At 39.5% G+C, this 27,042-nt stretch overlaps 1 protein-coding gene across 2 annotated transcripts in view; it reads right to left on the reverse strand.

Moving 5' to 3' along the window:
• The window catches only part of SATB2 (SATB homeobox 2), a 215,619-nt gene that overhangs the window by 77,275 nt on the left and 111,302 nt on the right, over positions 1–27,042 (reverse strand). For both annotated transcript variants that reach the window (XM_073646531.1, XM_073646530.1), the window contains exons 8-9: positions 22,621–23,087; positions 1,173–1,385 (exon numbers count right to left, since the gene is read on the reverse strand). In XM_073646531.1, the coding sequence (XP_073502632.1) occupies positions 1,173–1,385; positions 22,621–23,087 (680 nt within the window). The remainder of the gene's footprint in view (positions 1–1,172; positions 1,386–22,620; positions 23,088–27,042) is intronic.

Genomic DNA, 27,042 nt, shown 5'->3' on the forward strand with positions numbered 1-27,042 from the left:
AGAACCAATTCTCCCAGAAAAAATGAGAAAATGGGTACAGGTCTCTAAATAATAAATTACTACTCAATTTACGGCACTCCCTCATGTCCCTCTCATTCTTTATTAAACATGTACGTATGTCATCTGAGCACATAGCTCCAGCTACGATTATCCTCATTATGCTAACCAGTCGGACACCCAATTTCACCTAGGAAATGAGCGGAAATGAAAAGAGAAATTTCATTTTCGAGTCGCAGGCCCCAGGTTGCCTCTGATTTGTGCCTTTAATTTTCTTAAACTGTTATTGTTATTTTCTGTATTCTGCCACAATGCTTTAATTGAATGATTTCCCCCATCAGCTGACAAATCAAGGGCAAAATAAAAGTATTGTTCTGAAGGTCTCATCAGACATGTGTCACCTGTAGGTTTTATAAAGACTATGCTGTACTCTTGGAAGACTCCGGTCTCATTCATGGCTATGTTTTAGATGGACCTCTGTAATAACAAAACTTTATGCATATTAACTAAAGTAAAAATTGGTGAATACACAGATAACGGAAATTATGGAAATCTACTGAGTAAAATAGATTTATGGAGTTTCTGTGGGTATTTATAAATCTTGCTCAGATGTCTGGGTCTTTAAACTTTTGATTAAGGATCTAAACATAAATAATCTGCACTAATAGTAGCTGAGCATTATGTTACTTTAGGTAGCCCCTACTACTAAATAATGTTGATCACAGCCTCTTTTCTAAGAAGAAAACTTTACATAGAACATTTAGTAAATAAGTCGTGCTTGCCCGACTGGAAGGCCATGACACCTTTTTGCCAACACTCATGAAAAATTAATTTGTGTCAGTAAAAGTGGTGAAATACCTTCATACTTATGCTATGCTGAACACATTTTTCAATACAGTTACATCAGATAACTGACGCTTTTGCATTGACACATGACCTCCAATGTGTGTCGCCCTGGATGATTGGCCAACAGGGATTACCCAACTAATTCCACGACACATTAAGAAGTCATATAATTTATCAATCCTCATATTTTCATCAGTCGCGTGGGACATTCTATCCTGCACTTACAGACAAGTAAGTAATACATATCTTATTAAAGATACATACATAGTGTACTAGACACACATATAGGCTGTGTAGCAGACCATAAAAGATGGACTGGCTGGACATACCTGTGGAACGCGGGATGAGCTGGGGCTGCTGGATGATGAGGACAACAGGCTTACGTTAGGGTTCATGCTTCTTTCCCTCTCATCCTGATAGATACGATCTCTTTCTGCCTCTGGCAAGTTTAAGAAGTTCTGCATAGCCCTAAGGTTCACCAACAATGACTGGGATGCTGTTCTAGGATCTTCTTCCTTACGTAAGATTTCTGATAACAAACCCTGGTCCAAGAGAATGAAATGTCCAACTTATTTTTGTTTTACATGAGACAAGCTTAACCAAGAGTCAAAAAAGAGCACTATACATGAGCATTCAAAACTCGTTAAATTGCTAGTCTATCTTTACAATATTCCCTCAATGTATGATTGGTGGGAGTCCGACTATTGGCACCCCCCACTGAGTGAACAACCTCTGGAGCTATGTGAGCACTGCAGCCTCTTTGATATTTAGATCAGCTTGTAGGCTGGGTCGTACTTACCTACACTATACTCATCTTACCAGTAGGGGAAAGTATAAAGGAGTTGATGGATTTGCTTGAAAAGGTAGAGCAGCAGCACCATTCACAGACACTGCATATTTACAAAGCAGTGCCAGTACTGGTGCGCTGCTGCCGCTCTAATCAGCTGATACTGGGGATCCCCATCGATCTGACATTAATGACCTATCCTAGGCATAGATCAGCAATATTGAAACCCCTTTAAAGATAATCTGTCACCAGGTTTTCTATGTAATCTGAGAGCAGCATAATGTGGTGTCAGAGATCCTGATTCCAGCAATGTGTTACTTTCTGGTCTACAATGTTGATAAAATACCGGTTTTCTCTGCTGCGGATCTACCCGTTCTCTGACTGCCGAGATCTGTATAACACCACCCACACCACTGATTGGTAGCTTTCTGTGTACTCTGTTCATAGACAGAAAGCTGCCAACCAGTGGTGTAGCCTGGGTTATACAGAGCTGGAGGACTACATGGCAGGAGTCCTCTAGTGATAATCTCCTGTTGATAAAACACTGACTTTATTAAAGCTGCAAGAAGTAGACTAGTAAGTGACACAACGCTGAAATCAAGTTTTCTGCCCCACATTATATTGCTCTTAGATTACATTGCTAAAATCTGATTCCCTTTAAGCATACATTTACACATCCATGTTTATTTTTACATTAGTGAAAAATGGACAGTTTTGCTTCTGAGTTTCAGCTGTTTTGCATCCGGTTTTCTTTTTCTCATCTATGTTTAAAAACTGAAGGAGGTAGCCTGTCTGAGCTTTTATTTATCCATTGGTTCTTAGCAATGGATAAGTTAAAAATGGATGACTCATGGATGGAACACCAAAGTACGAAGAATATCTTCAGTTTTTAATCCATGTTTAATGGATCCCCATAAACTTTAATGGACGAGGCTGATCAGCAAAACAGATGAGAATAGGACCTACCCAGAGTCTCACGGATTGTACACACAGATCCATTTTGAAAACAAGATGTGTGTATGGGTCAATAAAACTCGGTGGGTCAATATGCTGTCCATTTAAAAAACAGACAGCATAGGAACATGTACAGCAGATGTGTGAATATAGCCTAAGGCTAAGTTCCCACAGTGAGTATATGCTGCATTTTTTCCAGTAAGTATTAGAATGAGGAAAAAATGTAGTGTACAGTTCCAGCTAAATAAATCAGTTTTCTATAAATGTTATGACACTATGATTTTTTAAAAATTTGGGATGCGATTTTGAAATCCGCAGCATGTAAATTTCTATTGCAATAAATGTGTTTTATTTGTGGATTTTGTCTGTAGACTTGAATGAGACGTGGAAATTCCGCTGATAAAAACAGCATGTGTTTTTATTACATCTCCACTGCGGAAACGCAATAAAGATGGATGTAATAATCTGTACACAACAATAAAGTTTCCAAAACAAAAGTTTTACATAGTTTCCAAGACAAAGTTTTACGTAAAACTTGACCTACCAAAAAGAGAAAAACGCAATAAATATGCACCTAAAAAACTCACTGAAAAATTGCAAGTAACCTAAATTTGTTAATTGGTGCTGAAATACTGCTGGAAATCCGCAGCATCAAAAACACCCGAAATCCGCTCCTTGGGAACTTAGCCTAACACAATATCAAAAACAAAAATTCACTACCATGTTTACCAAATAAGTGTAACTTTAGAAATATAATAGGTGTTGCTAAGTCATTAGCTTAGGGCAACATTAATTAGAATATTTAATAACCAATTATTTAAAATTTAAGAGACACAATTAGAATATTACATAGTACATCCCATCATGACAAGTAATATGGTAGTGTTAATAAACCAGGCTTGATATTGGTTATGTTGTATTATTATTTACTAATTTAGTACCATCATTTACGGCAGTAGAGTATGTAGACTACTTTAGTACTATCAATCTTTGGTCTCAAAATTTCTCTATCCAAGACAGATACTCATACATAATGATTCCCGTTTGGTAGCCACTGCCAGATAATCAATTAAAATGTTTTCAAATATCATCCAAACTCAGTTGAGACAGATACTGTTCCAATTATATTCAATTTGAGGGTACTAGAGCAAGGCTGCCCATGCAGGTTTGATAGCTGTTGGCCAAATACCAAGCTCTGGTGGCTGCTAGTCTTCCATAAGGACTAAGGGACCCCTCATTGCAATCACATCTACTATGGGAGGGAGAGGGGAGTAAAAACACCACCATGCACATTAGGTGGTTTATTGGTTCCACCATAATCAGCAGGTTTGGGGAGATTCATTTAATATGTACGTCCACCTAAATGTGGTTTTCAAGGATATTTTTTTATATCCATTTTTTAGGCTTCCTCTATTTAACAAAACTAGAAGGCCATACTTACTAATGCTTCAGCGCTGCCTGTCTGCCCCTGCCCCTGTGCTTGTTGACACAACTACAGTAGCAATGTCATGACAACAGGATGTGACTGCTGCAGACAGTCACTGGGCTCAGTGGTCTCATGCGGATTACATCAACATCTTGTGGTTCTATAGTCTGATGTTACTGCTGAAAACATGTCAACAAAGCAGCAAGGAGGCAATGGAGGAGAGGCAGCACATAAGCGTCAGGGGGTAACTATGGCTCACTTTATGTAGAGGATATCTATAAAATAAAAAAAGGTTATCCTGGAGAACCTATATCATCAGCTAACATGAGTACTGTACTAAGAATGTGGACTTCTCACTACTTATATACCACCTAGTAATATTAAACAGACTAAAGATTGAAAGGTTATTGCATTTCTTGCCAAACATCAGCATCAAAATGACGACACCTTTAGACAGGTAACAATTTTTACAATTGTTGCAAAATATTTCCATGCTTTAATCCCCTGGATAGTGTTTTCTGACAGATTTTCTTTAGCTGAAAAGCTGGCCATAAAGATTACATTCAGGCCAAACAACAATCTCTCTTCAGGGGTGTTGAGGTAAGAAGAGGCTGCTCACACTGCAGTTCACTATGTCTATCTGAATTAATATTGGAGATACCAGGGGTGCTGAGGTAAGAAGAGACTGCTCACACTGCTGTACATCCTGTATATCTGAACAAATACTGAAGATTCCAGGAGTGCTGTGGTAAGAAAAGACTGCTTACACTGCTGCCCATTATGTCCATCTGATGTCCATCATGTCTATCTGGTATCTCCATACTGGAGATACCAGTGGTGCTGAGGTAAGAAGAGGATACTCACACTGCTGTCCAACCTGTCTTTCTGATTTAATACTAGAGATATCAGGGTAGCTGAGGTAAGGCGAGGCTGCACTCAAAATGCATGTTCCAAATTATTATGCACAGCAGAGTTTTCAACCTTTTCATTTTAATAAAGAACTAAAAAATGGTCATTTTTGAAATTATAAGCATTAGCAGGTTATTACAAACTGAAATCAAACAGTTTTCAACTCAAAACTTTATTCTAGGTGCTGTTACATTTGCACATAGGACCCCTTGTTCGAAAGGAGCTTCTGAACTCTCTCATCCTTTGAATTTGTCAGGTTTTGAATGGTTTCTGCTTTAATTGTTTTGCATGAGGACAGAATACCCTCCCAGAGCTGTTGCTTAGATGTGAACTGCCTCCCGCCATCATAGACACTCCTTTTGATGATGCTCCAGAGGTTCTCAATGGGGTTGAGGTCAGGGGAGCATGGGTGCCACACCATAAGTTTGTCCCCTTTTATGTCCATAGGAGCCAGAGATGCCGATGTGTTATATGCAGCATGAGACGTGGGAGGCAGTTCACATCTAAGCAACAGCTCTGGGAGGGTATTCTGTCCTCATGCAAAACAATTAAAGCAGAAACCATCCAAAACCTGACAAATTCAGTGGACGAGAGAGTTCAGAAGCTCCTTTCGAACAAGGGGTCCTATGTGCAAATGTAACATCACCTAGAATAAAGTTTTGAGTTGAAAACTGTTTGATTTCAGTTTGTAATAACCTGCTAATGCTTATAATTTCAAAAATGACCATTTTTTAGTTCTTTATTAAAATGAAAAGGTTGAAAACTCTGCTGTGCATAATAATTTGGAACATGCATTTTGAGTGCAGTTTGAGTGTTTTATTATTTTAAAAATATACTGTTATCATAGGCAGTTTGTACAAAAACCTTTCAATTGTACTCTAATAGTTATTTGACTGGAAAATTACAATGACTGCAATTCATATAGGTAATTTGGGAAAATCTGAGAAAATATTATTTGCATAATAATTTGGAACACAGTGTAATGGAACTATCATATAGTTATGTACTTTACGTAAAATAAATCTACACTCTTTTAAAGCACTAATACACATTAGACGTTGGCCAAATCTACCAATATCGTCAGGTTCAGACTACAGTCTAATGAGTATGGGGACCTACCAACTCTCCATGAACAAATGATATCCAAGAAGATAAGGATCTTGCATGTCAGAGTTTGGACAACCAATCCTTTGTTCTTGACAGGATAAGTGGCCACTAGAAGAGTCTGGCAGTGGTTCTCTCATAGGGTAGACAGGTTCAATCAGTAGATTGAGCACTCCTTTATATAGAGGAGTCAGGAAAGATAGCTGCTGGCTGAACCATTGTTAGTCCAACAGTCATCTAATGTGTATGGAGCCCCTTAAAGAGGTTGTTCACTACTAGGACAACCCCTTCTTGATCTGAATGTTTAGCGCTGATAAAAGAAAAACCCAGGGCTCATGTGAGGTTGCTATGGCACATGAGTATAGCACCCAATCAGCGCTGGCTTCACTATTCCCACCTTCGAACAAATCGAACACCAAGAGGAAGTCAGAAAGCAGCCACAGCCCTGATTTCCTGTTGATGTTCAATACATCTGAAGGCTGGGACAGTGCCGCCAGTGCTGACTGAGTGCACGAGAGCCCCGGGAACGCGAGTGCCGACACTGCTGGAATAGCGCCGGCACGGAAGGTGAGTATAGGTGTTTTTCTTTTATCGGTGCCTATTATTCAGATCGAGAAGGGGGTTCCTAGTAGTGAACAACCCCTTTAAGCTACATTTACACTGCAAGATAATCGTGAATGAGTATTGATAGAAATGCTTGTTTCATGATTTTCTTGCCATGTAAACAGGCTGCTGATCACCCGATGAATAAGAAAAATGCTCATTCAAAGAGTAAAATGATCTTTTGAGCAGAGCAAAAAAATCATCATTCTTGGGGAATAACAGGCGCCTAATGTAGCCAACCTTTGTTGGCGCACGGATTGCCTATGCATGGACTTTGTATATCGCCATCCAGGGTCTGTGCACATGGCACAGATTAGTTTCTTTGATAAAATGCTTGGCACAAAAAAATATTTTTAAACATATGTTTTACTGATTTTAGACAATATTACACTCCACCCCCAAAAATATCCCTTCAAACCTTTAAACACTAGAATCATTCTTTTTTTACTTGAGACGATATACAACACAACTGAGCATTCATGTTTTAAGTAAATTACAAGGCCTTAAAGCACAGTACATCACTGTAACCCCAATCTGACTATAATTACCTACAAAAGAAGCCGGTGTTTTATGTAAGACTAATTTCCCTCACTTGTGTCCCATTATTGAAATACTTCACACAAAATTTGCTTTTATTAATAGCCATTTTCCACAGAGCCTCTCTTGTAAATATGTCAACTTTCCATTACACACGGAATGATCGAACCTACTTTTTTGTCACCTGCAAATAATTAGTCCCTCAATATGCAAAGCAACCTCCTTGAAGAAAAACAAATGGTCATAATTCTGTTTAATTGTAAGTAAATGAGGCAGAATTTATTTTTTAAAGTGATAGACTCCAGGTGTGAGCTACCCAATAAGGTATTTTCGCGATGGCTTTAAAATATGGAGTGTAGTGCCTTAAACTTCCTGTACTGACAACCATGTACTGACTTTTGTAACCTTTTGTCTGATAAACTAATGGCTACATTATAAAATAGTTACTATCATAGTGTATTATATTTTTAGTTTGTTCTACACCTTTCTGTATCATTTCTTTTTGCTAAGGATCCTCTATAAATGGCAATGAAAAATGATCCTTTGGTTTTGCAGCACAGTTGTCCTAACATCACTGGTAGTGTACCTATGAAGCTGTGCACTTAATGATATTCTACAAGGTCAATGAGCCCGATAACACATGTACCTGTCTACAGAGAGTGGAATGTTTAACCCCTTGAATTTCCAAAATTGGAAGGAACAGACAGTGATCCTCTGGGGGAGTTATATATAGAATATAGTAGGGTTTCATTATAGGCAAAAATACTTTACAAGAAAGTACTTTGAATGTTTCAGATGATAGTTAAAGACTTGCTAAAAGGCAAAATTATAGCAGACAGACTGTGCATCATGATATTAAGCTGGCCGTATGCAACCAAAATACCTACAGATGTCAAGTGTTTGTGAGAAATCTGTTCATTTTTAGAATTCCTACTACTATAAACAGTACAGAGATTTAACAATGTGTTGGAAAATCTGTTTGAACAATATTAAAGGGGTGGACCACTACTAGGATAATCCCTTCTTGAACTAAATGTTCTGCTCTGATAAACAAACCTATACAGCGGTGTCGGCACTTGTGGTCCCAGGGCTGTGATGTGGTGGAATGACATGTGATGACCGGTGCCCAATTAACGCTGGCATCAATGTCTCCGCCTTCGTACGAACTGAACATGAAGTGAGACTACCATCATTTTATAGACAATCATCTTGGCTATCTCATACGTGAATTTGACTTGCAGCTATTTAGCACATGATTAATTATGCAGATTCTCATCATGTCACACAATTGTTACTGTTTTGCTCCTAGTGGTGTAAAAATCATTTTCTTCCTGTATACTACAAATTGCAAACTGTTTTCACATTCTCTAATAGTTCAGTGTGTTATTAGGTTGATTCCCAAGTGAAAGGTAATTGGTTCGAATCAAGGAGCAGCCAAGGAAGAAGATTTCCCAAGAAAAGAGAAACAGCATCGTCCAGCTCATCGATAGCGATCTCTCGGGCAAGAAAATTGCTAAACTGAATCATATGAGTGCCATGACAGTTGGAAGAAAATGAAATGAAGTCCGTCCATCCATTCAAAAGCAAAGAGGTGGACGTCCAGGCAAAATATCAGAGTCAACAAGGCGGCTCATCACAAGGTCTATCAGTTCTGGCACGACAAACACGGCACTGGAGGTGGCTCGTATGCTTCGTAATAGTGAGATCACAGATGTCCATGTAACTAACGTTACACAAATCTGGAATGGTGGCCCGAAAAAAGGTGAAGATGCCTTGACTTCAATATCGTCATAAAAAGCATCGGCTCGAGTTTGAAAAAAAGTATGAAAAGTGGACAGTAGAAAATTGAAAACAGGTAATTTGGAACAATGAAACAAAAGTTAATAGACTAGGCTCTGATGGGTGCAAATGTGTCCAGAAGAAACAAGGGAAAAAGGTGCTAACGGATCGAGAAATTGAAGGAACTATCAATTTCGGTGGAGAAAGCCTGATGATATTGGGATGTTTTAAAGCAGAATCAATGGTTGTCTCCATGCTGAGCTATATGTGAGTACCCTACAAGAGGAGTTACTTTGTGCACTTGAGCACTATGGGTATGAAAAATATGACATAGTGTTCCAGAAGGACAATGACCTGAAGCATACGTCAAGATTGGTGAAGAAATGGTTCAATGATAATGAAGAAGAGGTGCTGGATTGGTCCCCAGAGTCCCCAGACCTCAACCCAATCGAATACATGTGGGTAGAGTTGAAGAAAAAGCTGTAAACATACCCAAGTGAGTCGACTAGTATGCACCAAAATTGAGAACAAGTAGAAGAGACCTGGGATCAGATTTTGGTCTGTTTGAATCTAATCGAGAATGTGCCCAAAAGTATTCAGCCAGTGTTGAGAGCCAAAGGTGGATTTACAAAATATTAACAAAATAATAAGAATTACAATTGAGCATATTTTTCGGACCATAAGATGCACCCCAAATTTTGGGGTGGAAAATAGGAAAAGATTTGTATCAGATGGGGGTCCGTCTTATAGTCCGAATTTAAGGTATCTTACCTGGAGGCGATGGCGGTGGAGCAGGGTCACAGGAGGCATGGTCTCTTCCTCAGGAAGCTGGTGGCGGCAGAAGTGGGGCAACGCTGTGGGCCTTGGGGGGGGGGTGTCACAACAGTGTGATGCTGCGGGCCCGGTGTCGGCGGTGAGGCAGAGCAGAGTGTGTTATGTGGAGCAGGGTCCCATCCTCAGGAAGTCAGCGGTGACAGAAGTGTCGGCGGTGAGCAGAGTGGAGTGCATCATTGCTTTCCTTGCTTTCCCGGCAGCCATTTTCCTGAAGCCGTGGGCTGCTGGAGGTGGTGCGGGCTCAGATTGGGAGTTTGGCCCAGCCAAAATCTCAATCTGTGGATACGTTGCCTCTAGCGGAGATTTTCCTGAAGCCGTGGGCTTCAGAGAAATGACCGCCTCCCGAGGCGCGTGCACAGATTGGGATCTCAGCCCAGCCGAGATCTCAATCTGCGTATGTGCCGCCTCTAGCTGCAGGGAAAGCAATGATGCACTCCGCTCTGCTCACCGCTGACACTAGACCCGCAGCATCGTCACAATTCTGCTGCCACTGGCTTTCTGAGGAAGGAACCCTGCTCCACCGCCGCAACCCTCCGGTAAGCCTGCATTCGGACTATAAGATGCACCCCCCATTTTCCCCCAAAATTTTGGAATGAAAAAGTGCATCTTATAGTCCAAAAAATATGGTACATTTTTAGGAGAAAACGAGTAACAAAGGAGTGACATGACAGGAATCTGCATAACTAATTATATGCTAAATAGTTGCAAGTCAAATTTATATATGAGATAGCCAAGATGATTGTCTATAAAATGAGCGTAATCCCATGTTTGAAGCAGCAGTAGATGGTGAGATATGGAGCCTGAAAGTTAAAACATTGTTACCCTTTGGCTCGTCAGTGTAAATATTACAAAAATGGCAAAAATCAAAAAAACTAATAAAAAATACAAAAAAATTTAAACATTAGGTAATTTTTTGATGATGGCTTACTTTTAAACTCTTCTGATCATTAGGAGTGTTTCATATGGCTACATTGTTGTGATTGTGAGATCAAGTGAGAAATGTGGCCCTCCCTTATGATTGGGGCAGGTTTGAACAGATAAATTAAAAATAATGGCTACACAATTAACTCATTTGTACAATATTATATTTAGTTATGGGACTAAATGGCCAAAGGCACGGACTTATAGATTGTAAGCTTGTGAGCCGGGCCTCCACTAATCCTGTAACTTTTGAACTATGTGTTACTTTGTATTGTCTTTATTGTTTGTACATATCCCTGCTTAATTGTGAATATATTAGCTCTATATAAATAACATTATTATTATTATTTGTTATATGAGCATAATTATGGTTGAACTTTTAACCATTCAGTCTTATCAAGAAATTGTGCCATGGTACAGCACCTAACCATGGCACATAAGTAGGAAAACAACTTTAGCAGGTATCCCTTCACTAAGTCCTTAGCCAACTAGAATCTCCTATCTAGCGCCTTATTCTTCACAATTCAAGCTTTGTTGGCGTCATGGATGGATTTCTGCTCTGTTAAGGAAAAATGTTAAACTTTTAAGATGTGTCATTTACAGTGTAGCAGAACATCCCTTTAGAAATGTTCTGTGGCCTAATTCATCTTTGTTTAATCATGTAGTTATTGGAATAACTTTGTTAAAACACGACAGCCGGAGGTGGGAGAATGTTTCCAACCTTATGTGACCTTACTGCCTCTTTACTATAAAGGCTGAAAATTGTAAGTAGTAACATAAACTCCTTGTGAATTTTATAATGACATCTATGTAGCACCAGTACAACTTCCAACAAACACAGAAGACTTGATTATGTTCCATTAACTAATAAACGTCAAAACAAAGAACGAGTTCTCAAAAATCAGAAATGACTATTTGTGTTGTTTTGCGCTCCATGTGGACAGCATCCACGATTATCACTCAAATCCTAAACAAAAGACACTTCTCTGTATCATGATCCTAACCTACTGTGCCTATGATTAATGCCGGATGCAAAAAAATTATCCAACAAAAGTAAATCATTGCAGTCAGATTTTTTTAACATTATGTACTGTAGATGTTAAATAGTTTGTCAAAATCACATTTATACACACAAACGATAACTAGCACAGCAAATGATATTAATCATCGGTGCAGTTTTTCTCAGTCTATATATTTTTATACCTTTCAATTTGGCATTTCCATCACCTGGCATCCTACCTGGATGATGCTGAGTTTGGTCAGCAGTGCACCCTTCATCATTAGTATTGCAAGTCAAGTTGTGTCAATTGCTGCTACAACTTGCCTAAACTTGCTATTACTTTTGAACCATAGCTATAACAGAAGGGTGCAATGACATTCCCCTAATAGAAATGCTAAGCCACTGTAATATTACTAGGATAGGCCATAACTTACTGATTCATAGGCATCTAACCCCAATAACCCCCATAAAGACTAGAATAACTGGGGAACAATGCTATTGCACAGAAGCTTCTTTGACTTTTTGTCCTACACTGCACCAGTTCTGACCCAGCGCTGTACAGGTACAGCAACATATTAATTCAATTGAATGGGCCTGTGTTGCAGTTCTTTGCACAGCTTCTGGTTGAGAGCAGGTCCAGCAATGGAGATGTAAAAATATATGTGAAGCCCTACTGGTGTGCCTTGGCATTGTTATTGCAAATACGTTATGTTCACATTGCGTTCAGTGGCTACGTAGAGGCTTATGTCTGAAGCCATGGCATGTGGGATTCAGGCATGTGCGCTGATGGGGCCATTGACTGTAATGATGCAGACGGAGTCACTGTGTGCTCTGTCAGACATAATTTTTGATCATGTACGCTTATTTGAGGTGGGCTCTAAGATGCGGTCAACTGTGTTTTGGTGTATACCCCAACTAGGCAGATACTGCTGACAATTATTTTCGACAGAGAACACTAAGACTCAGTCTGCATCATTAAAGTCAATGGCCTCGTCATCACAGACACTTGAATACCACTCCGAAAGCCATTGACATGAGGTTAAAACGCAATGTGAATATTGACTTACGTCTTCATGAAATAGTAGAAGCCAGGGCTACTAGATTAGTTCAAATGGGACATTGATTCAGGGATTAATTATTTCAGATTTCAATGTAAAAAGTAAAAAATGAATATTAAATTTGGCTTCCAATAGGTGGCGCTAGAGTTCAAGCCCTCTTTCTATCTAAAGATGAAGAGGCACTTTGCATATTTAATTTCCCAGAGGATCATGCATGGCATATAAGTCTCCTCACTCTGACATGCCAGACTTGACATGTCACTCTCCACAAGGAGAAATGTTACCCCTTAGATCCCAGTCTTAAGCCTCTCCCCTACTAAAACAGATCTCATACTTTGCACTGATGAGGGGCAGTACCCTGAAATACCATGTCTGCAAATTGAGATTCTGGTTTGGCTTTTATCCTAAGTCATATGGCAAGGCTCGTTAAAGGGTCGATATTGACTTGTAGAATTGCTACTTCAAATAGATGGCGCTAGAATTCAAGTCCTCTTCCTCTCTGAAGAGGCAATTTGCATATTCAATTTCCCAGAGGAGCATGTGCGGCATATAAGTCTCCTCACTCTGACATGCCATGCCTGGATTCTCACTCTCCACAAGGAGAAACGTTACCCCTTGGACTCCATCTTCAGGGCACAAATGTATTCATTTATCATCAATATTTAAATAGTTTCTAAGCCAATACAGAAAAAGACTGTAGTTTGGTCCTACTCATGCGCTTTATACTGCAGCTCTGCACGTTCTGATTGCCTTCTGTGTGTACACACAAGCCCCCCACAAGCTCAATGGGAAGTCAGTACATAAATGACAGATTTGCATTACAGTACAGACAAAAGGATTCTCATACAGACAAGACAGAAGATTTACATGCATACTATGACATGTGCAATAAAGGATACAAAAAACTATGTGACCTGGTATGAAGAAATTAATGCACTGAAAATGACATTTTTCACATTTTTCTAATATATATATATATATCTATTCACTTTGCCTGTGAGCCAAATAATTAGTAAAATGTTGCAGAAACAACATTGCAAAAGGCTGAATTTTATTGAAAATACTTCAGTATAATAAAGTACACGTGAGCCGGCAAACCGTTGCATTTGTAGCCTCATCAACACCAACACAACACAGCTACCACACTGGCACCAAACCTACTACCAGATCTAGCAGCTGGAAATAAAGATGGAGAATTAACATCGCTCACACCCCCACCCTAGGATGAGTAATCTGACCATAAATCACATCTGTCAGTATTGAAGACTTCAACTATTCTACAAAGGCTAATTTGCTTTCATGCGATTGTCTAAACTCCTGCAGTAATGATAACCAAACATGGAACCCACACGAAGCCCTGTAATTATGACAAGGTAGCTATAAACAAAGCATTGTCCCGGAAAGACTTCTCTGTGCTGTTTAGTTCAATTAGAAAAGTTTGACGTGAGCTTTAATTATGACATATGGGCTATGTATGCAATAATATATTTTATATTCCAGTGGACACAGAAGTGGATTCATGTGAACCTTAATCTCACGTCAATCAACCATTGTAACTTCTACAGCTTAGGATATTGTGAGATAAAAAATAGGATTGGATTATTTTTCGTCAAAGAACTTAACTGAACATATGGCAAATATGTGAATTTTATGTGTGAATTGTATATACTGATATTATAATTAAAGGGATTGTCCACTACCTGAAAAAAACCCTTTTTAATGAAGTACTCACCCTTGTAAAATGAAGGTAATACCTACCTACCTCCTGCACTCTTGCTTTTTGGTCTCCCGGGGCTCATGTGAAATTGTTATGCCATGTGGGCCCAGTAGTGGCTGCTGATTAGCTGTAGGACTCACTTGGCATAACATAACGCCCGAGCAAGCTGAAGATACTCGGGAAACAGCCGAGCATGCTCGTAAATCTCGAGTAACGAGCATGTTTGCTCATCACTAACAATGAGCTATCAATTAAAGTAAATAGGCCGGTGCTGGACAAGGAAATTAGCAGAGGCTTGTTAAGTGCTCTGTTATGCCCAGAGCACTAAGCACTTCATTTACATGTGGATTAAAATGCTAAATTCTTGGGAATAGATAGAGGATATAAAGGTGTCAATGAATTTAAATTTCAAAGACCGAAATTCCCACATATATGGTTTGGGAAGGTTCATCTTACTGACAGATTCCCTTTAATGTAGGCTATCTGGCTGTTTTAGAAATCAGATTTTATAGAAATATATCTAGCTGTAGACCTTATCGAGCAAATTGAGCCAATTTAAACAGTCATCCTTCTTGGCTGATGGTTCGAGGGGATAAATGACTAAGCATTTTAAGAATACTGTTAAAGGGCTGACACCTTCCTTCACCATCTCAGTATTGTAACTTCTACATGGATTTTTAGTGTTATTACTTCTTTCTTCCAGTGTCAAAACAATAATGGCTTTCTAGCTTATTAAAGCAATGTTCTAACCATAGAAATCTCCATACGATAAACCGTGACTGTCAGATTAGTAGGGGCCCTGTATGAAGAATGAGAATGATAGAATGTTTTTATAAACATTATAGGAAAGTTTATTTCTTGTATATTTAACATTTCTTACCCGGTTCTTACTGAAACATATCGATTTTCTCTTTTACCCTTTGCTGCACAATAATGTATAAAATATTATTAGATTTGTAATAGATATCTTTATGTTTTGACCAATCACCAATCAGTTTACATCAGCCTTGTGAGTGTCAACCCATTGGAATTCAGACTATTTTCAAGTGGACGGAGTCAAGTGTGAATTGGATAGAAGACACAAGTGTCCTTCTGAGGAGAGTGCTGATTCTCAGCCAGCATCTTCTGTCTGGCAACCTGACTGTTCTATTCACTGGATTAAAGTTCCTGGGAACCAGTCTTCTACAATAAGGGTGGAGTTTATCCTCTCTGGATCCAGGCCTGAATTTATTTTTTACTGGATTTGGCTACTGTGTGAAAACATTGGCAAAAGAATGGTTCACTTTTGAAGTGCAGACAGAAACTGTGGACACTTGGGGCCTCATGATGTGTCTAACCAGGCATGAGCATTGACAGCAACTCTAAATGATGAATTATATCTAAAGAACATTCCTTTATTCCTGCCCGGGGAACGATAAAAAATTGGTCAAAGCATTATTAAGTATTAGCAACTGATATGCATATCGAATCTACAATGTTAAAAATGTTCTCAATCTGTTCTTTCTTTGCACGTTGAGCTATGATTCGGGGGCTTGCATAGAGCTTTGTTCACATTGATTTTGGACAATGCAGTTGTGATATTCAGTATAGAATAGAAAAACCTGAGTAAACATTATGATCTATGCCTGATGAATTCGCCATATGTGGAGCAAATACACTGCTCAAATAAAGGGAACACTCACATAACACATCCTAGATCTGAATGAATGAAATATTCTCATTGAATACTTTGTTCTGTACAAAGTTAAATGTGCTGACAACAAAATCACACAAAAATCATCAATGGAAATCAAATTTATTAACCAATGGAGGCCTGGATTTGGAGTCACCCCCAAAATTAAAGTGGAAAAACACACTACAGGCTGATCCAACTTTGATGTAATGTCCTTAAAACAAATCAAAATGAGGCTCAGTATTGTGTGTGGCCTCCACGTGCCTGTATGACCTCCCTACAATACCTAGGCATGCTCCTGATGAGGTTACGGATGGTCTCCTGTGGGAACTCCTCCCAGACCTGGACTAAAGCATCCGCCAACTCCTGGACAGTCTGTGGTGCAACGTGACGTTGGTGGATGGAGAGAGACATGATGTCCCAGATGGAGGGGGCCGTAGGAGGGTAACAACCCAGCAGCAGGACCGCTACCTCCGCCTTTGTGAAAGGAGGAACAGGAGGAGCGCTGCCAGAGCCCTGCAAAATGACCTCCAGCAGGCCACAAATGTGCATGTGTCTGCACAAACGGTTAGAAACCGACTTCATGAGGGTGGTATGAGGGCCTAATGTCCAAAGATGGGGCTTGTGCTCACAGCCCAACACCGTGCAGGACGCTTGGCATTTGCCACAGAACACCAGGATTGGCAAAGTCGCCACTGGCGCCCTGTGCTCTTCACAGATGAAAGCAGGTTCACACTGAGCACATGTGACAGACGTGACAGAGTCTGGAGACGCCGTGGAGAGCGATCTGCTGCCTGCAACATCCTTCAGCATGACCAGTTTGGCAGTGGGTCAGTAATGGTGTGGGGTGGTATTTCTTTGGAGGGCCGCATAGCCCTCCATGTGCTTGCCAGAGTAACCTGACTGCCATTAGGTACGGAGATGAGATCCTCAGACCCCTTGTGAGACCATATGCTGGTGCGGTTGGCCCTGGGTTCCTCCTAATGCAGGACAATGCCAGACCTCATGTGGCTGGAGTGTGTCAGCAGTTCCTGCAAGATGAAAGCATTGAAGTTATGGACTGGCCAGCCCGTTCCCCAGACCTGAATCCGATTGAGCACATCTGGGACATCATGTCTCGCTCCATCCACCAACGTCACGTTGCACCACAGACTGTCCAGGAGTTGGCGGATGCTTTAGTCCAGGTCTGGGAGGAGATCCCACAGGAGATCATGCACAACCTCATCAGGAGCATGCCCAGACGTTGTAGGGAGGTCATTCAGGCACGTGGAGGCCACACGCAATACTGAGCCTCATTTTGACTTGTTTTAAGGACATTACATCAAAGTTGGATCAGCCTGTAGTGTGTTTTTCCACTTTAACTTTGGGGGTGACTCCAAATCCAGGCCTCCAATGGTTAATAAATTTTGATTTCCATTGATGATTTTTGTGTGATTTTGTTGTCAGCACATTCAACTTTGTACAGAACAAAGTATTCAATGAGAATATTTCATTCATTCAGATCTAGGATGTGTTATTTGAGTGTTCCCTTTATTTTTTTGAGAAGTGTATAACCTCACGCCTTGTGCAAATGACTGTATTTGGACCATTATCCAATATTACGTGAAAGCATTTCAATACATAAAATAAATGAAAAATCTACTGATACATAGAAATTTGTGATATATTGTATTGTGTCTCATTCTAGAATTATGGAAACATATGCAACTACGTATTCTGAAATAATGCTCGCAATATTCCTTGTTATATGAGTATAACTGAATGAAGAGAACACACTTGCAGCATTTCTGGGTAAGGCAGTTATGCTACAATTAAACTAGTCAATTTTATTGACCAATAATTATGAAAGCTATAATTATTTAGCTTACATTTGAAAGGGAATCTTTAACCAGGTTTTTGCCATCTAATAGGAGAGCAACATAATTTAAATGCAGAGACCCTGATTACAGTGACTTGTCACTTACTAGGCTGCTTGCTGTAGTTTTGATAAAATCACTGTTTTGTGATCAGGAGATTATCACTAGAGAACTAGTAAACCTGCGGGCATGTGGTCCTCCATATTCATGAGCTTTGTAAAACCCCACCGCCATCACTGATTGGTAGATTTCTGCCTATGCACAGTGTACCCAGTAAGCTGTCAGTCAGTGATGTGAGTGGGGTTATACAGACCTCAGCATTCAAAGAACTGCTAGATCGGCAACGGATAAAACAATGAATTTATCAGAGCTGCAGCAAGCAGCTCAGTAAGTGACACATCTCTGGAATCAGGGTTTCTGCCCATACATCATGCTGCTCTCAGATAGGGTAGCAAAAACCTGGTGACAGATTCACTTTAACTAACAGGGAAATAGAAATGTCTGTCCTCTTCTAGGTTACAATTGTTGCAGTGATGGTTGTGTCTCTTGCAATCATAGGATTGTGATCACAACAAATAACACATATTGTGTAAGTCATGCTAATTCTAAGAAATAAAAAGGAATACATACATTTTAACAAAGCCTAAATTATCATTTTCTCTTTTATAACTTTCTAGTTTTATGAAGTGCTAAAGGTTTAGTACATTGTGAGGCCACATGTCTGTAATTATGTCAAGTATTATGATTTATATTGTACTATGAATGGTCTCCAAATTTTAGTTGCCACTTCAATGGAGTGTGTACAGCATAACTGATAACCGATATACAGTACTAATTATATTGTAATTATGTGAACAAGTTTATAGAAAGTAAAGTAAAAAAAAAACAACTCATATAGTAAAATAGAATTATACAACTTAATGTAAATGCAAGGCCTTTGTGATTTTCACACAAAATCGTGGGGCTGACTTCATTCATTCTGAATAAATTAGGCCAAATTTAAACTTCTACAATTGGTTTCAGTGGAAGAAAGGGGTTAAAAAAAAACTCCTCTATACTTATCGGTCCACACTTGTTTTTATTGTGCCTCAGCCTCCGTAGCCACAGCAGATTCCTGGTGTTCTTTTGCTCTGTCACTCCATTCTGGTGCTGAGGCCAATTTGAGGTCTGTAATTGGTTTATCACGTTCACGTCGGGGGATGCCACATGGGATGAAGTGGGTCATCCACCCCACATGACCACAAGAAACAAAATCACAGGGCTCAGATTGGCCGCAGTACAGTGGAGAACAAAAAGATTGGGGAGCTGTGATGGAGGCAGTATAAGTGAGCATGGGTTTTTATTTGAATCCCTTCACTGCGTTCAAAAGAATGCCATTTTGCTAGACTCCTGCGAATCGTAGCCCCAAAAATTTGGATTCTTGCAAATTCAAATTTGTCAGGTTTGTAACGAATTCAATTTGTTACAAATCAAGTTGCTCAACTCTACTGTTAAGTGTAAAATGGTAAATATCTGACATGGAAGAGAAAAAAAAGTAGTAGAAAGTTGCAAAGACTCTCTCAATGTCTGTATGAGGCGCAGTAGAACTCCTTTAAAGCCTAGTCAGATAGGTTGATTGGGGAACAAGTGTTCATAGGAACCCTTACTCGCCAATTATCAGACCATTTAAAAAGACTGGAAATCAAATCACCCACTGAAAGAGCAAAACATTTGTTCATCCGAGCTGGCTTATAAATCAGGTGATGTGCTACTGATAACAGTATTATTCTACTCATACAGAATAATTGTATTAATGATCTTTCAGTGTGCATAGAACGTCGTTGGCCTGTGTAAACGAACGCCAATTCACTTAAGGCCCCGTCACACTTAGCGACGCTGCAACGATCCCGAAAACGATACGACCTGTCAGGGATCGTTGCTGCGTCGCTATGTGGTCGCTGGTGAGCTGTCAAACAGGCAGGCTCACCAACGATCAGGGGAGCAGCGACATCATGGAAAGAATCTTTCCACAGTGTCCTGCTCCTGGTTACCAGCCTGCTGAAGCAGGAGCAGGCTGGTAACTATGGTAAACATCGGGTTACTAGGGGCACACGCGCACCTAGTAACCCGTTGTTTATCATGGTTACCACTCTGCTACAGAGAGCGGGAGGTTACCGCTCACTTTAGCAGGCTCGTAACCATGATAAACAACAGGTTACTAGGTGCGCTTGTGCCCCTAGTTACCCGATGTTTATCATGGTTACCAGCCTGATCGCTGCTCCCGCTGGTCACACACAGCGATGTGTGCTGACCATCGGGAGGGCAACGACCAAAAAATGGTCCAGGACACTTTGCAGCGATCAGCGACCTCACAGCAGGGGCCTGATCGCTGCAAAGTGTCACACATAGCGACATCGCTGGTGAGGTCGCTGTTGCGTCACCAAAACCGTGACACAGCAGCGATCTCGCTAGCGATCTCGCTATGTGAGACGGGGGCTTAACATATATCCGATCGGCAGTCGTTTAACAGGCACAGTCGGCTTATGTTGTAATAAGGGAGGAGAGGACATCAAGGGGGAAAAAGCAAACATCACAACTCTGACATCACACAGAAAGTGCCAGCACAGAAAGAAAATGTTCGGGGTGATCTTATAATTATTATTACTATTATTAAATTGTTAGGGGCGATCTTATTACAATGTACACATGTATACAGTATAAATGGACAGAAAGATCTTTCTAATGATCTTTTTACACCTATGCCTCTGACGGTGAAGAAGGGGGCATCTCGTATGTCTGGAGGAAAGAAGGTTTAATCATAATCACAGACGGGGATTCTTTACTGTAAGAGCAGTGAGACTATGCAACTCTCTGCCACATGATGTTGTAATGAGTGATTCACTACTAAAATTCAAGAAGGGCCTGGATGCCTTTCTTGATAAATATAATATTACAGGTTATGGGCGCTAGATTCTGTGATGGGATGTTGATCCAAGGAACTAGTGTGATTGCAATAAGTGGAGTCAGGAAGAAATTTTTCCCCAATTAGCATCTTCCTCATGGTGTTTTTGCCTTCCTTGTTCTGGATCAACATGTTAGGATATAGGTTGAACTTGATGCCTTATGTCTACCTTTAACCTTAAAAACTATGAAACCAGCATGGGATAGTGGCCAGACCCAAAACATGCAGACCCTATCACTTTAACACTTTTTTTAAGACGCACATACACATTAGATATGTCAGTCGAGACAGCTGTCTCTACCAACCACAAGAACGCTCCTGTGTACTCTATGAGACAGGCACTGCCATATTCCTCAGGCAGTGACTCACCTCTGTGAACAAAATGATTAGTCATTGAAATTCAACAGGCCTTCTCTCCCCGACATCATCTGTCAAGGGAGATTCAGGAGAACTCCAATCACATACGATAGTTGGCCAATCCCACCACAATCAGTGGGTGAGGACAACTTTTATCCAGTGTGAATGGGGTCATTTAGTCAAACATCTGGCACACTTCTCTCAAGATGTTGTTTCATTAGTCGCTTGCAGAGCTGTCCTAGGATTGTTAAGGCACAGCTGCTCTGCCATACTAGGGGGCACATGATCGCCATATCCACTAAAGGCATCGACTTAGACACTGGGAAAGAAATACTGGAAAAGAAAGGCAGAAGATGTTATGTGCCGCTTTTGCCTTCTCATGCTCCTGGCTGTAAGTAATTTTATTTATCTTGTATGGTTCTAAAAGGATTAATGATTTGAATAAACGACACTTATGAATATTTAATAAGTTGGGTAAAAATTAATTGCACTTACAGTTGATATATAAATTATTATAAGATTACTATTATTACATGGTTCTGAATTTTTAGACGATAATATTTAACATTTTTTGCTTAAAAGTCCCTGCCTAGCGCACAGGCAAGGGAGCCTGGTGGCACCAGACAACCCTGACCAGTTTCTTATTTTACAATAATTTACTACTTTGCTCAGCTCCTTGGAGACGCCGAGCACCGGGGAGCAACGGAGAAACTGTAGCGCTGGCACTTAGTAGCACATTTTGTATACAGATCAATCTAGGCCATGATTGTAGCAGTATATTTACTTAAAAAAGGCAAATAAAATACAGAGGTCCTAATTAGAGTCAAGTAAAAACAGCTAAAATTCATTCTTTAAAGATGAATATGTGACATATTCTAATGTTAGCCTAAGTACTCATAAAAGATTAATCTATATGGTCTAATTATTGAGCTTCTATACTGTACAGTGCTATGCTATTCAGTACATCCATCAGCATGAAAAGTAATACATCATGAAAAATGCACCAAAAAGCTTGATTAAAATCTCTCCTAATTCTTGAATTACACTTCACATCCTATGACCTACATTAGAATTTTCTAAAACGTCTCATCTTATCTTGAAATTAAATTTCCCTTGGGTATTTCCATCTATGCAGATCTGCTCAAGGAAATGAGCAATACTGAGATCTAGGAAGTTTTTAAGGGGATGTACATTTTCGAGTGTACAGGTGTTAAATAGGATGCATGTCTTCATTTAGGTGAATGAATTCATCTTTATCCATTACGTATAACAGACATTCCTGGGTAGAGTTTAATAAGCTGGTGTAAAATAGTCAAATTTACCTGTGTACGATTGAAGGCCACTCTTGCAAAAACAGCTTGAGACACGCTTGCCCTTTTCAGCTCATCTCGGACTTGTTGGTAGATGTCTGGAGACACTTCTACTGAAGAGTTGGTGGTTTCCACTGGTTTGACAGGTCTGGGAATTGGTGGATGATTTAGAAACTGCTGGTTGATGGCCTGAGGATGTTGATGAGCTAAAAGTCTGCTTACAGCTATCTGTTGGTTTATTAAGTGTGCCATTGCTATTTGCTGCCGTACCAATGAAGGACTGAGTTGAGGAGACAAGAGTCCGGGGCTCATTATTGGCTGCAGGGCAGGTACTTGACTTCTTATCGGGGTGCTGTGATGTAGTGGGCTGTGAGGAGCTTGTTCATTGCTCTTTCCTAGGCTTGCCAACTGGTTTATATTTGATAGGTGTGTTGGTCGTTGACCCAGTACGCAGTAATCTGTTAGATTATCCCGTTCAACTAGGAAAAGGAGAATGTTTTATTAAGACAGATGTCCCAAGCATAAAATAGCAATACACATAAAATACTTCCTTGCATTGCTAAGCTATACATTGGTCTTGTAAATCAGCAAATATGGGGTGTGCTGATAGTCTTCTATATATCAATTACCACTGCTAGGTGTCTATTCGAGAGGAAAAAAATGCCCTCAACCGCACCCTCTCATTTCTGAAATATTTACACATCCACAACCATTTTCTTCTTATTTCATGCTTCAGAATCTTCTTTGCCTCATATAATTACCACTGGACAATATTTAAATAGCTTATCCAGTTAGAAAAAAAGAAAAAAACAAAATGTATTCATATACCTAAGTTATACCATGATTCAGTACTAGATTCATTGCACAATGGACACCACAGTGCATGATGGACCCCATTAACCTACAAAGAGGACAGCAGAGTTCCGGTATTGGTGTCTTCAGTTCCTATTTGAAAAATGTTAGATGGAATCTCCAGAAGACATCTCCAACAGAGGAGGACCTGTCCTGTCCTGTGTTACATAGACAACCCATTCATTTTAATTAACACTGGGTAATGCTTTTTTTCCCCTGCGGTAGTGTTACAGAAAAAACTGAACACTTAAGCGCCCCCAACCATATTAGATGGCTGTGAGCTGAACGATGCTTTGGCCGATCATTAGCCCGACAGCCATCTTGATTGTCTCTCTCTTACACTGGAGCGCTCATTTAGCCAAGCGCTCCTGTGTCCTCTATGAAAAAGCCGCCAACGGACATCTCTGCCAGCTGCTTATCTCTGAGAGAACAAAGCGATCAGCAGCCTAAAACCAGGCATAACCAAACGACTTCACCCCTGACACTCAGTTGGCCAGCGCACCAATACACATTAAAGTGCCGGCCAAGCCAATTCATATCAGCGCTTTCTGCCTACATTAGTTTAATATTAAAGGGGGTTTTACTGACAAGTTGTCCTATAGATAACAGGTGATCGCTGGAGGTCTCAGCAGAGGGACACACTATGATGTTTCTATTTTTAAGAAACAGTCTGCTTTAATCCTTATTGACTTCCAAGAGGCATAACTATTTTATTTTTCCATCAACATAGGCTTTTTTTGGAGGGAACAAGTTGTAGGTTTGAATGACACCAGTCATTTTGTCATATTATGCACTGAGAAACAAGAAAGAGATTCCAAGTGCTGTGAAATTGTGAAAAAAATTGCTTTATGGGTTTCGTTTTTATGGCGTTCATTGTGCAGTACCAATGACCGGGCAACAAGATACATCAGGTCAGTGAAATTTCAATTATACTAAACTTATAAGGTTTCATTAACATATTTTAGAGTTCAAAACATTTCAGAAAAAAAATTTGATTTGTGTCACCTTTTTCTGAGACCCGTAACTTTATGCACCTATAAGGAAATCTTGTTTTATTCGCATTGAGATGACATTTTTATTGATACCATTTTGGAGTACATGCAACATTTTGATCACTTTTTATTACATTTCTAGAAGGAGAACTGCGGTGACCAAAAAAATACAATTCTAGATTTTTTTTATTGTTTTTATGGTGTGGGATAAACACCTTTATATTGTATTTGGACAATAACACTCAGAGCAACACCAAGTATGTTAACTTTTTTATTTTTTACATTTTGCTATGAACATTTGGGTAAAAAAGGCTAACTAAAAGGGAATCTGTCACCAGGTTTTTGTTATGTAATATGAGATCACCATAATCTAGGAGCAGAGACCCTGATTTCAGTGATGTGTCACTTACTGGGCTGTTTCAGTACAATCAGTATTTTATCAGCATAAGATCACCACTAGGGATGAGCTGACCCACGAGTATCCAGTAAGAACGCCGAACTTGTAAGTTCGGGTTCGCTCATCTCTAATGATCACTAAACGACACCTGTCCTCGCTCTTCCTAGTCCAACCATGATCCCAGCACTGATTAGCAGCTCTGTGTCACACAGAAAGCTGTGATGTGGTCTTATACACAGCTCAACAGCTGAGCTCTACTAGATCTGCAGCAGAAAAAAATTGGGATTCTATCATAAAGTAAACTAAGTGATACAATGCTGGAATCAGGGTCTCTGTCCCTACCTCATGCTGCTTTCAGATTATATAGCAAAAGCGTGCTGACAGATTCCTTTAAAACTTATATATTTTTATTTTTGTATTTTTTTTTTTTATATAATTTCAATTTTGTTTTAGACTTCTAATTAACCCCCTTAAGGGACTTGAACCTGCAATCATATGATCGCTATGCCAAAGAATAGTAAAGTTGACGATCTCTTACAAAGCCCAGCCGTGAGCAGACATGGGGACTTTCAGGAAGTGGCTCTTCGTCATTGCTTTGTGTGGGGTGCCTAACAAATTCAGAAAAGACAGCCACTATGTTGAAGCCTGTTAAATGCTGCTCTCTTGCTTGACAGCAGCATTTAAGAGATTAAACTGATGCAATCACAGTTAGCAACCAATAATTACTCTGTGTTTAGTTTGACAATCCATGTAAGAATGCCTGTAGAATCCTTTATGAAAGTTTAGCTTATTCTCTGCCCACCTAACCTAACTGGCAGCTCCTCAGTGTCCCTCCTCCTTGCTAAGATCTCCCACTGTTCACTGCAAGCTGCATCTGTCAGTCAGCATGGGTGGGCAGAAACTGAATAGACTTAGATTTATAAGCTCACTCATTCTTTAGATGAACCCATAAACTGCGTAATTTCATATCAGGATTATACAGTTATTCAGAAATTTGGGTTCAAAGTAAGTACAACAGTCTCATCGGGTATAAAACCTCACTTTTATAGTGTATGCCATTTGTGCTGTGAATTCTGGTGATACATCCTTTTTTATATTTTTTCTAAATGAATTTAAAAAGTCACCTTACTGAAAGTATGTGTACCATTAAAAATCTTAGGTGCAGTGAAATTAGCATTATCATTTACAACATGCAGCTATAGCTAAGAAAGAAATGTGATATTTCTACATATAGCACAAGACACATATCCTATCACAACCCATGCATTTCTTACAGATGTCAGCCTATACTTGAAATAGATTTGGATTAAGACTGTCATAAATTAGGATTATAATAATACATATTACAATAGCTATATCCACAGATGAAAGACAGTGTTTCATGCAATAGTAAGTACGGTATATATTTATCACAGCCGGCAGTGCACCATAGCGCAATTTGCAAAGCTTTGGCTATGGAGACAAAGCCTTTCTAATGCTGCAGCAATTCACTCAGTAGTCTATTGGTTCTAATAATATTACAGAAGCATGATACAGGATAGTAATTATTCTATACAAGTTTTTTTTTTAATTCACATCTAACACTCTGCAACTTTTATTTTAATGTAGATTTAATGTAGATTTGTCAGCCATCAAATAATACTGATGTCCCATATTTATATGCACTTCTAAATAGAAAATCCTAATTACATTTACATAAAACATAGGTGGGATATGAGTATAACTAATTTAGAGTTTTCATTACCCCTTTCCTGATTGGGCAGTTTCCTGTTATTTTTCATTTCATTCTTTCCTGCCCTTCTTTCAAAACCCATAGTTTTTTTTTCTATCATCATAGCAATAGTAGATGAACTTGTTTTTTTGTGGGATGAGTTGTAGTTTTAGTTGAGAATATTCGCTTTAACAAATTGTAAAACAGTAAAAAAAAGTTCATGTGTGACTAAACTGCGAAGAAAAAGAAATCACAATTCTGTCACTGATTTTTTGGGTTTTGTTTTTACAGCAGATATTGTGCAGTAAATATGACTTGGCAATATGATTTTACAGTAAGTATGACTCTGACCATACTAAACTGGTAAAGTTTTTTTTAACCCCTTTCTGACATGAGACGTATCCATGCGTCCCTGTGGCCTGTTACTTATTGACCAGGGATGTATGGATACGTCTTGGTGATTTTGCACTCACAGAGGCTGT

The sequence above is a fragment of the Phyllobates terribilis genome, unplaced genomic scaffold (assembly GCF_046119375.1).
Source record: "Phyllobates terribilis strain yellow unplaced genomic scaffold, ASM4611937v1 Scaffold_9__5_contigs__length_417890890, whole genome shotgun sequence".
NCBI lineage: Eukaryota > Metazoa > Chordata > Amphibia > Anura > Dendrobatidae > Phyllobates > Phyllobates terribilis.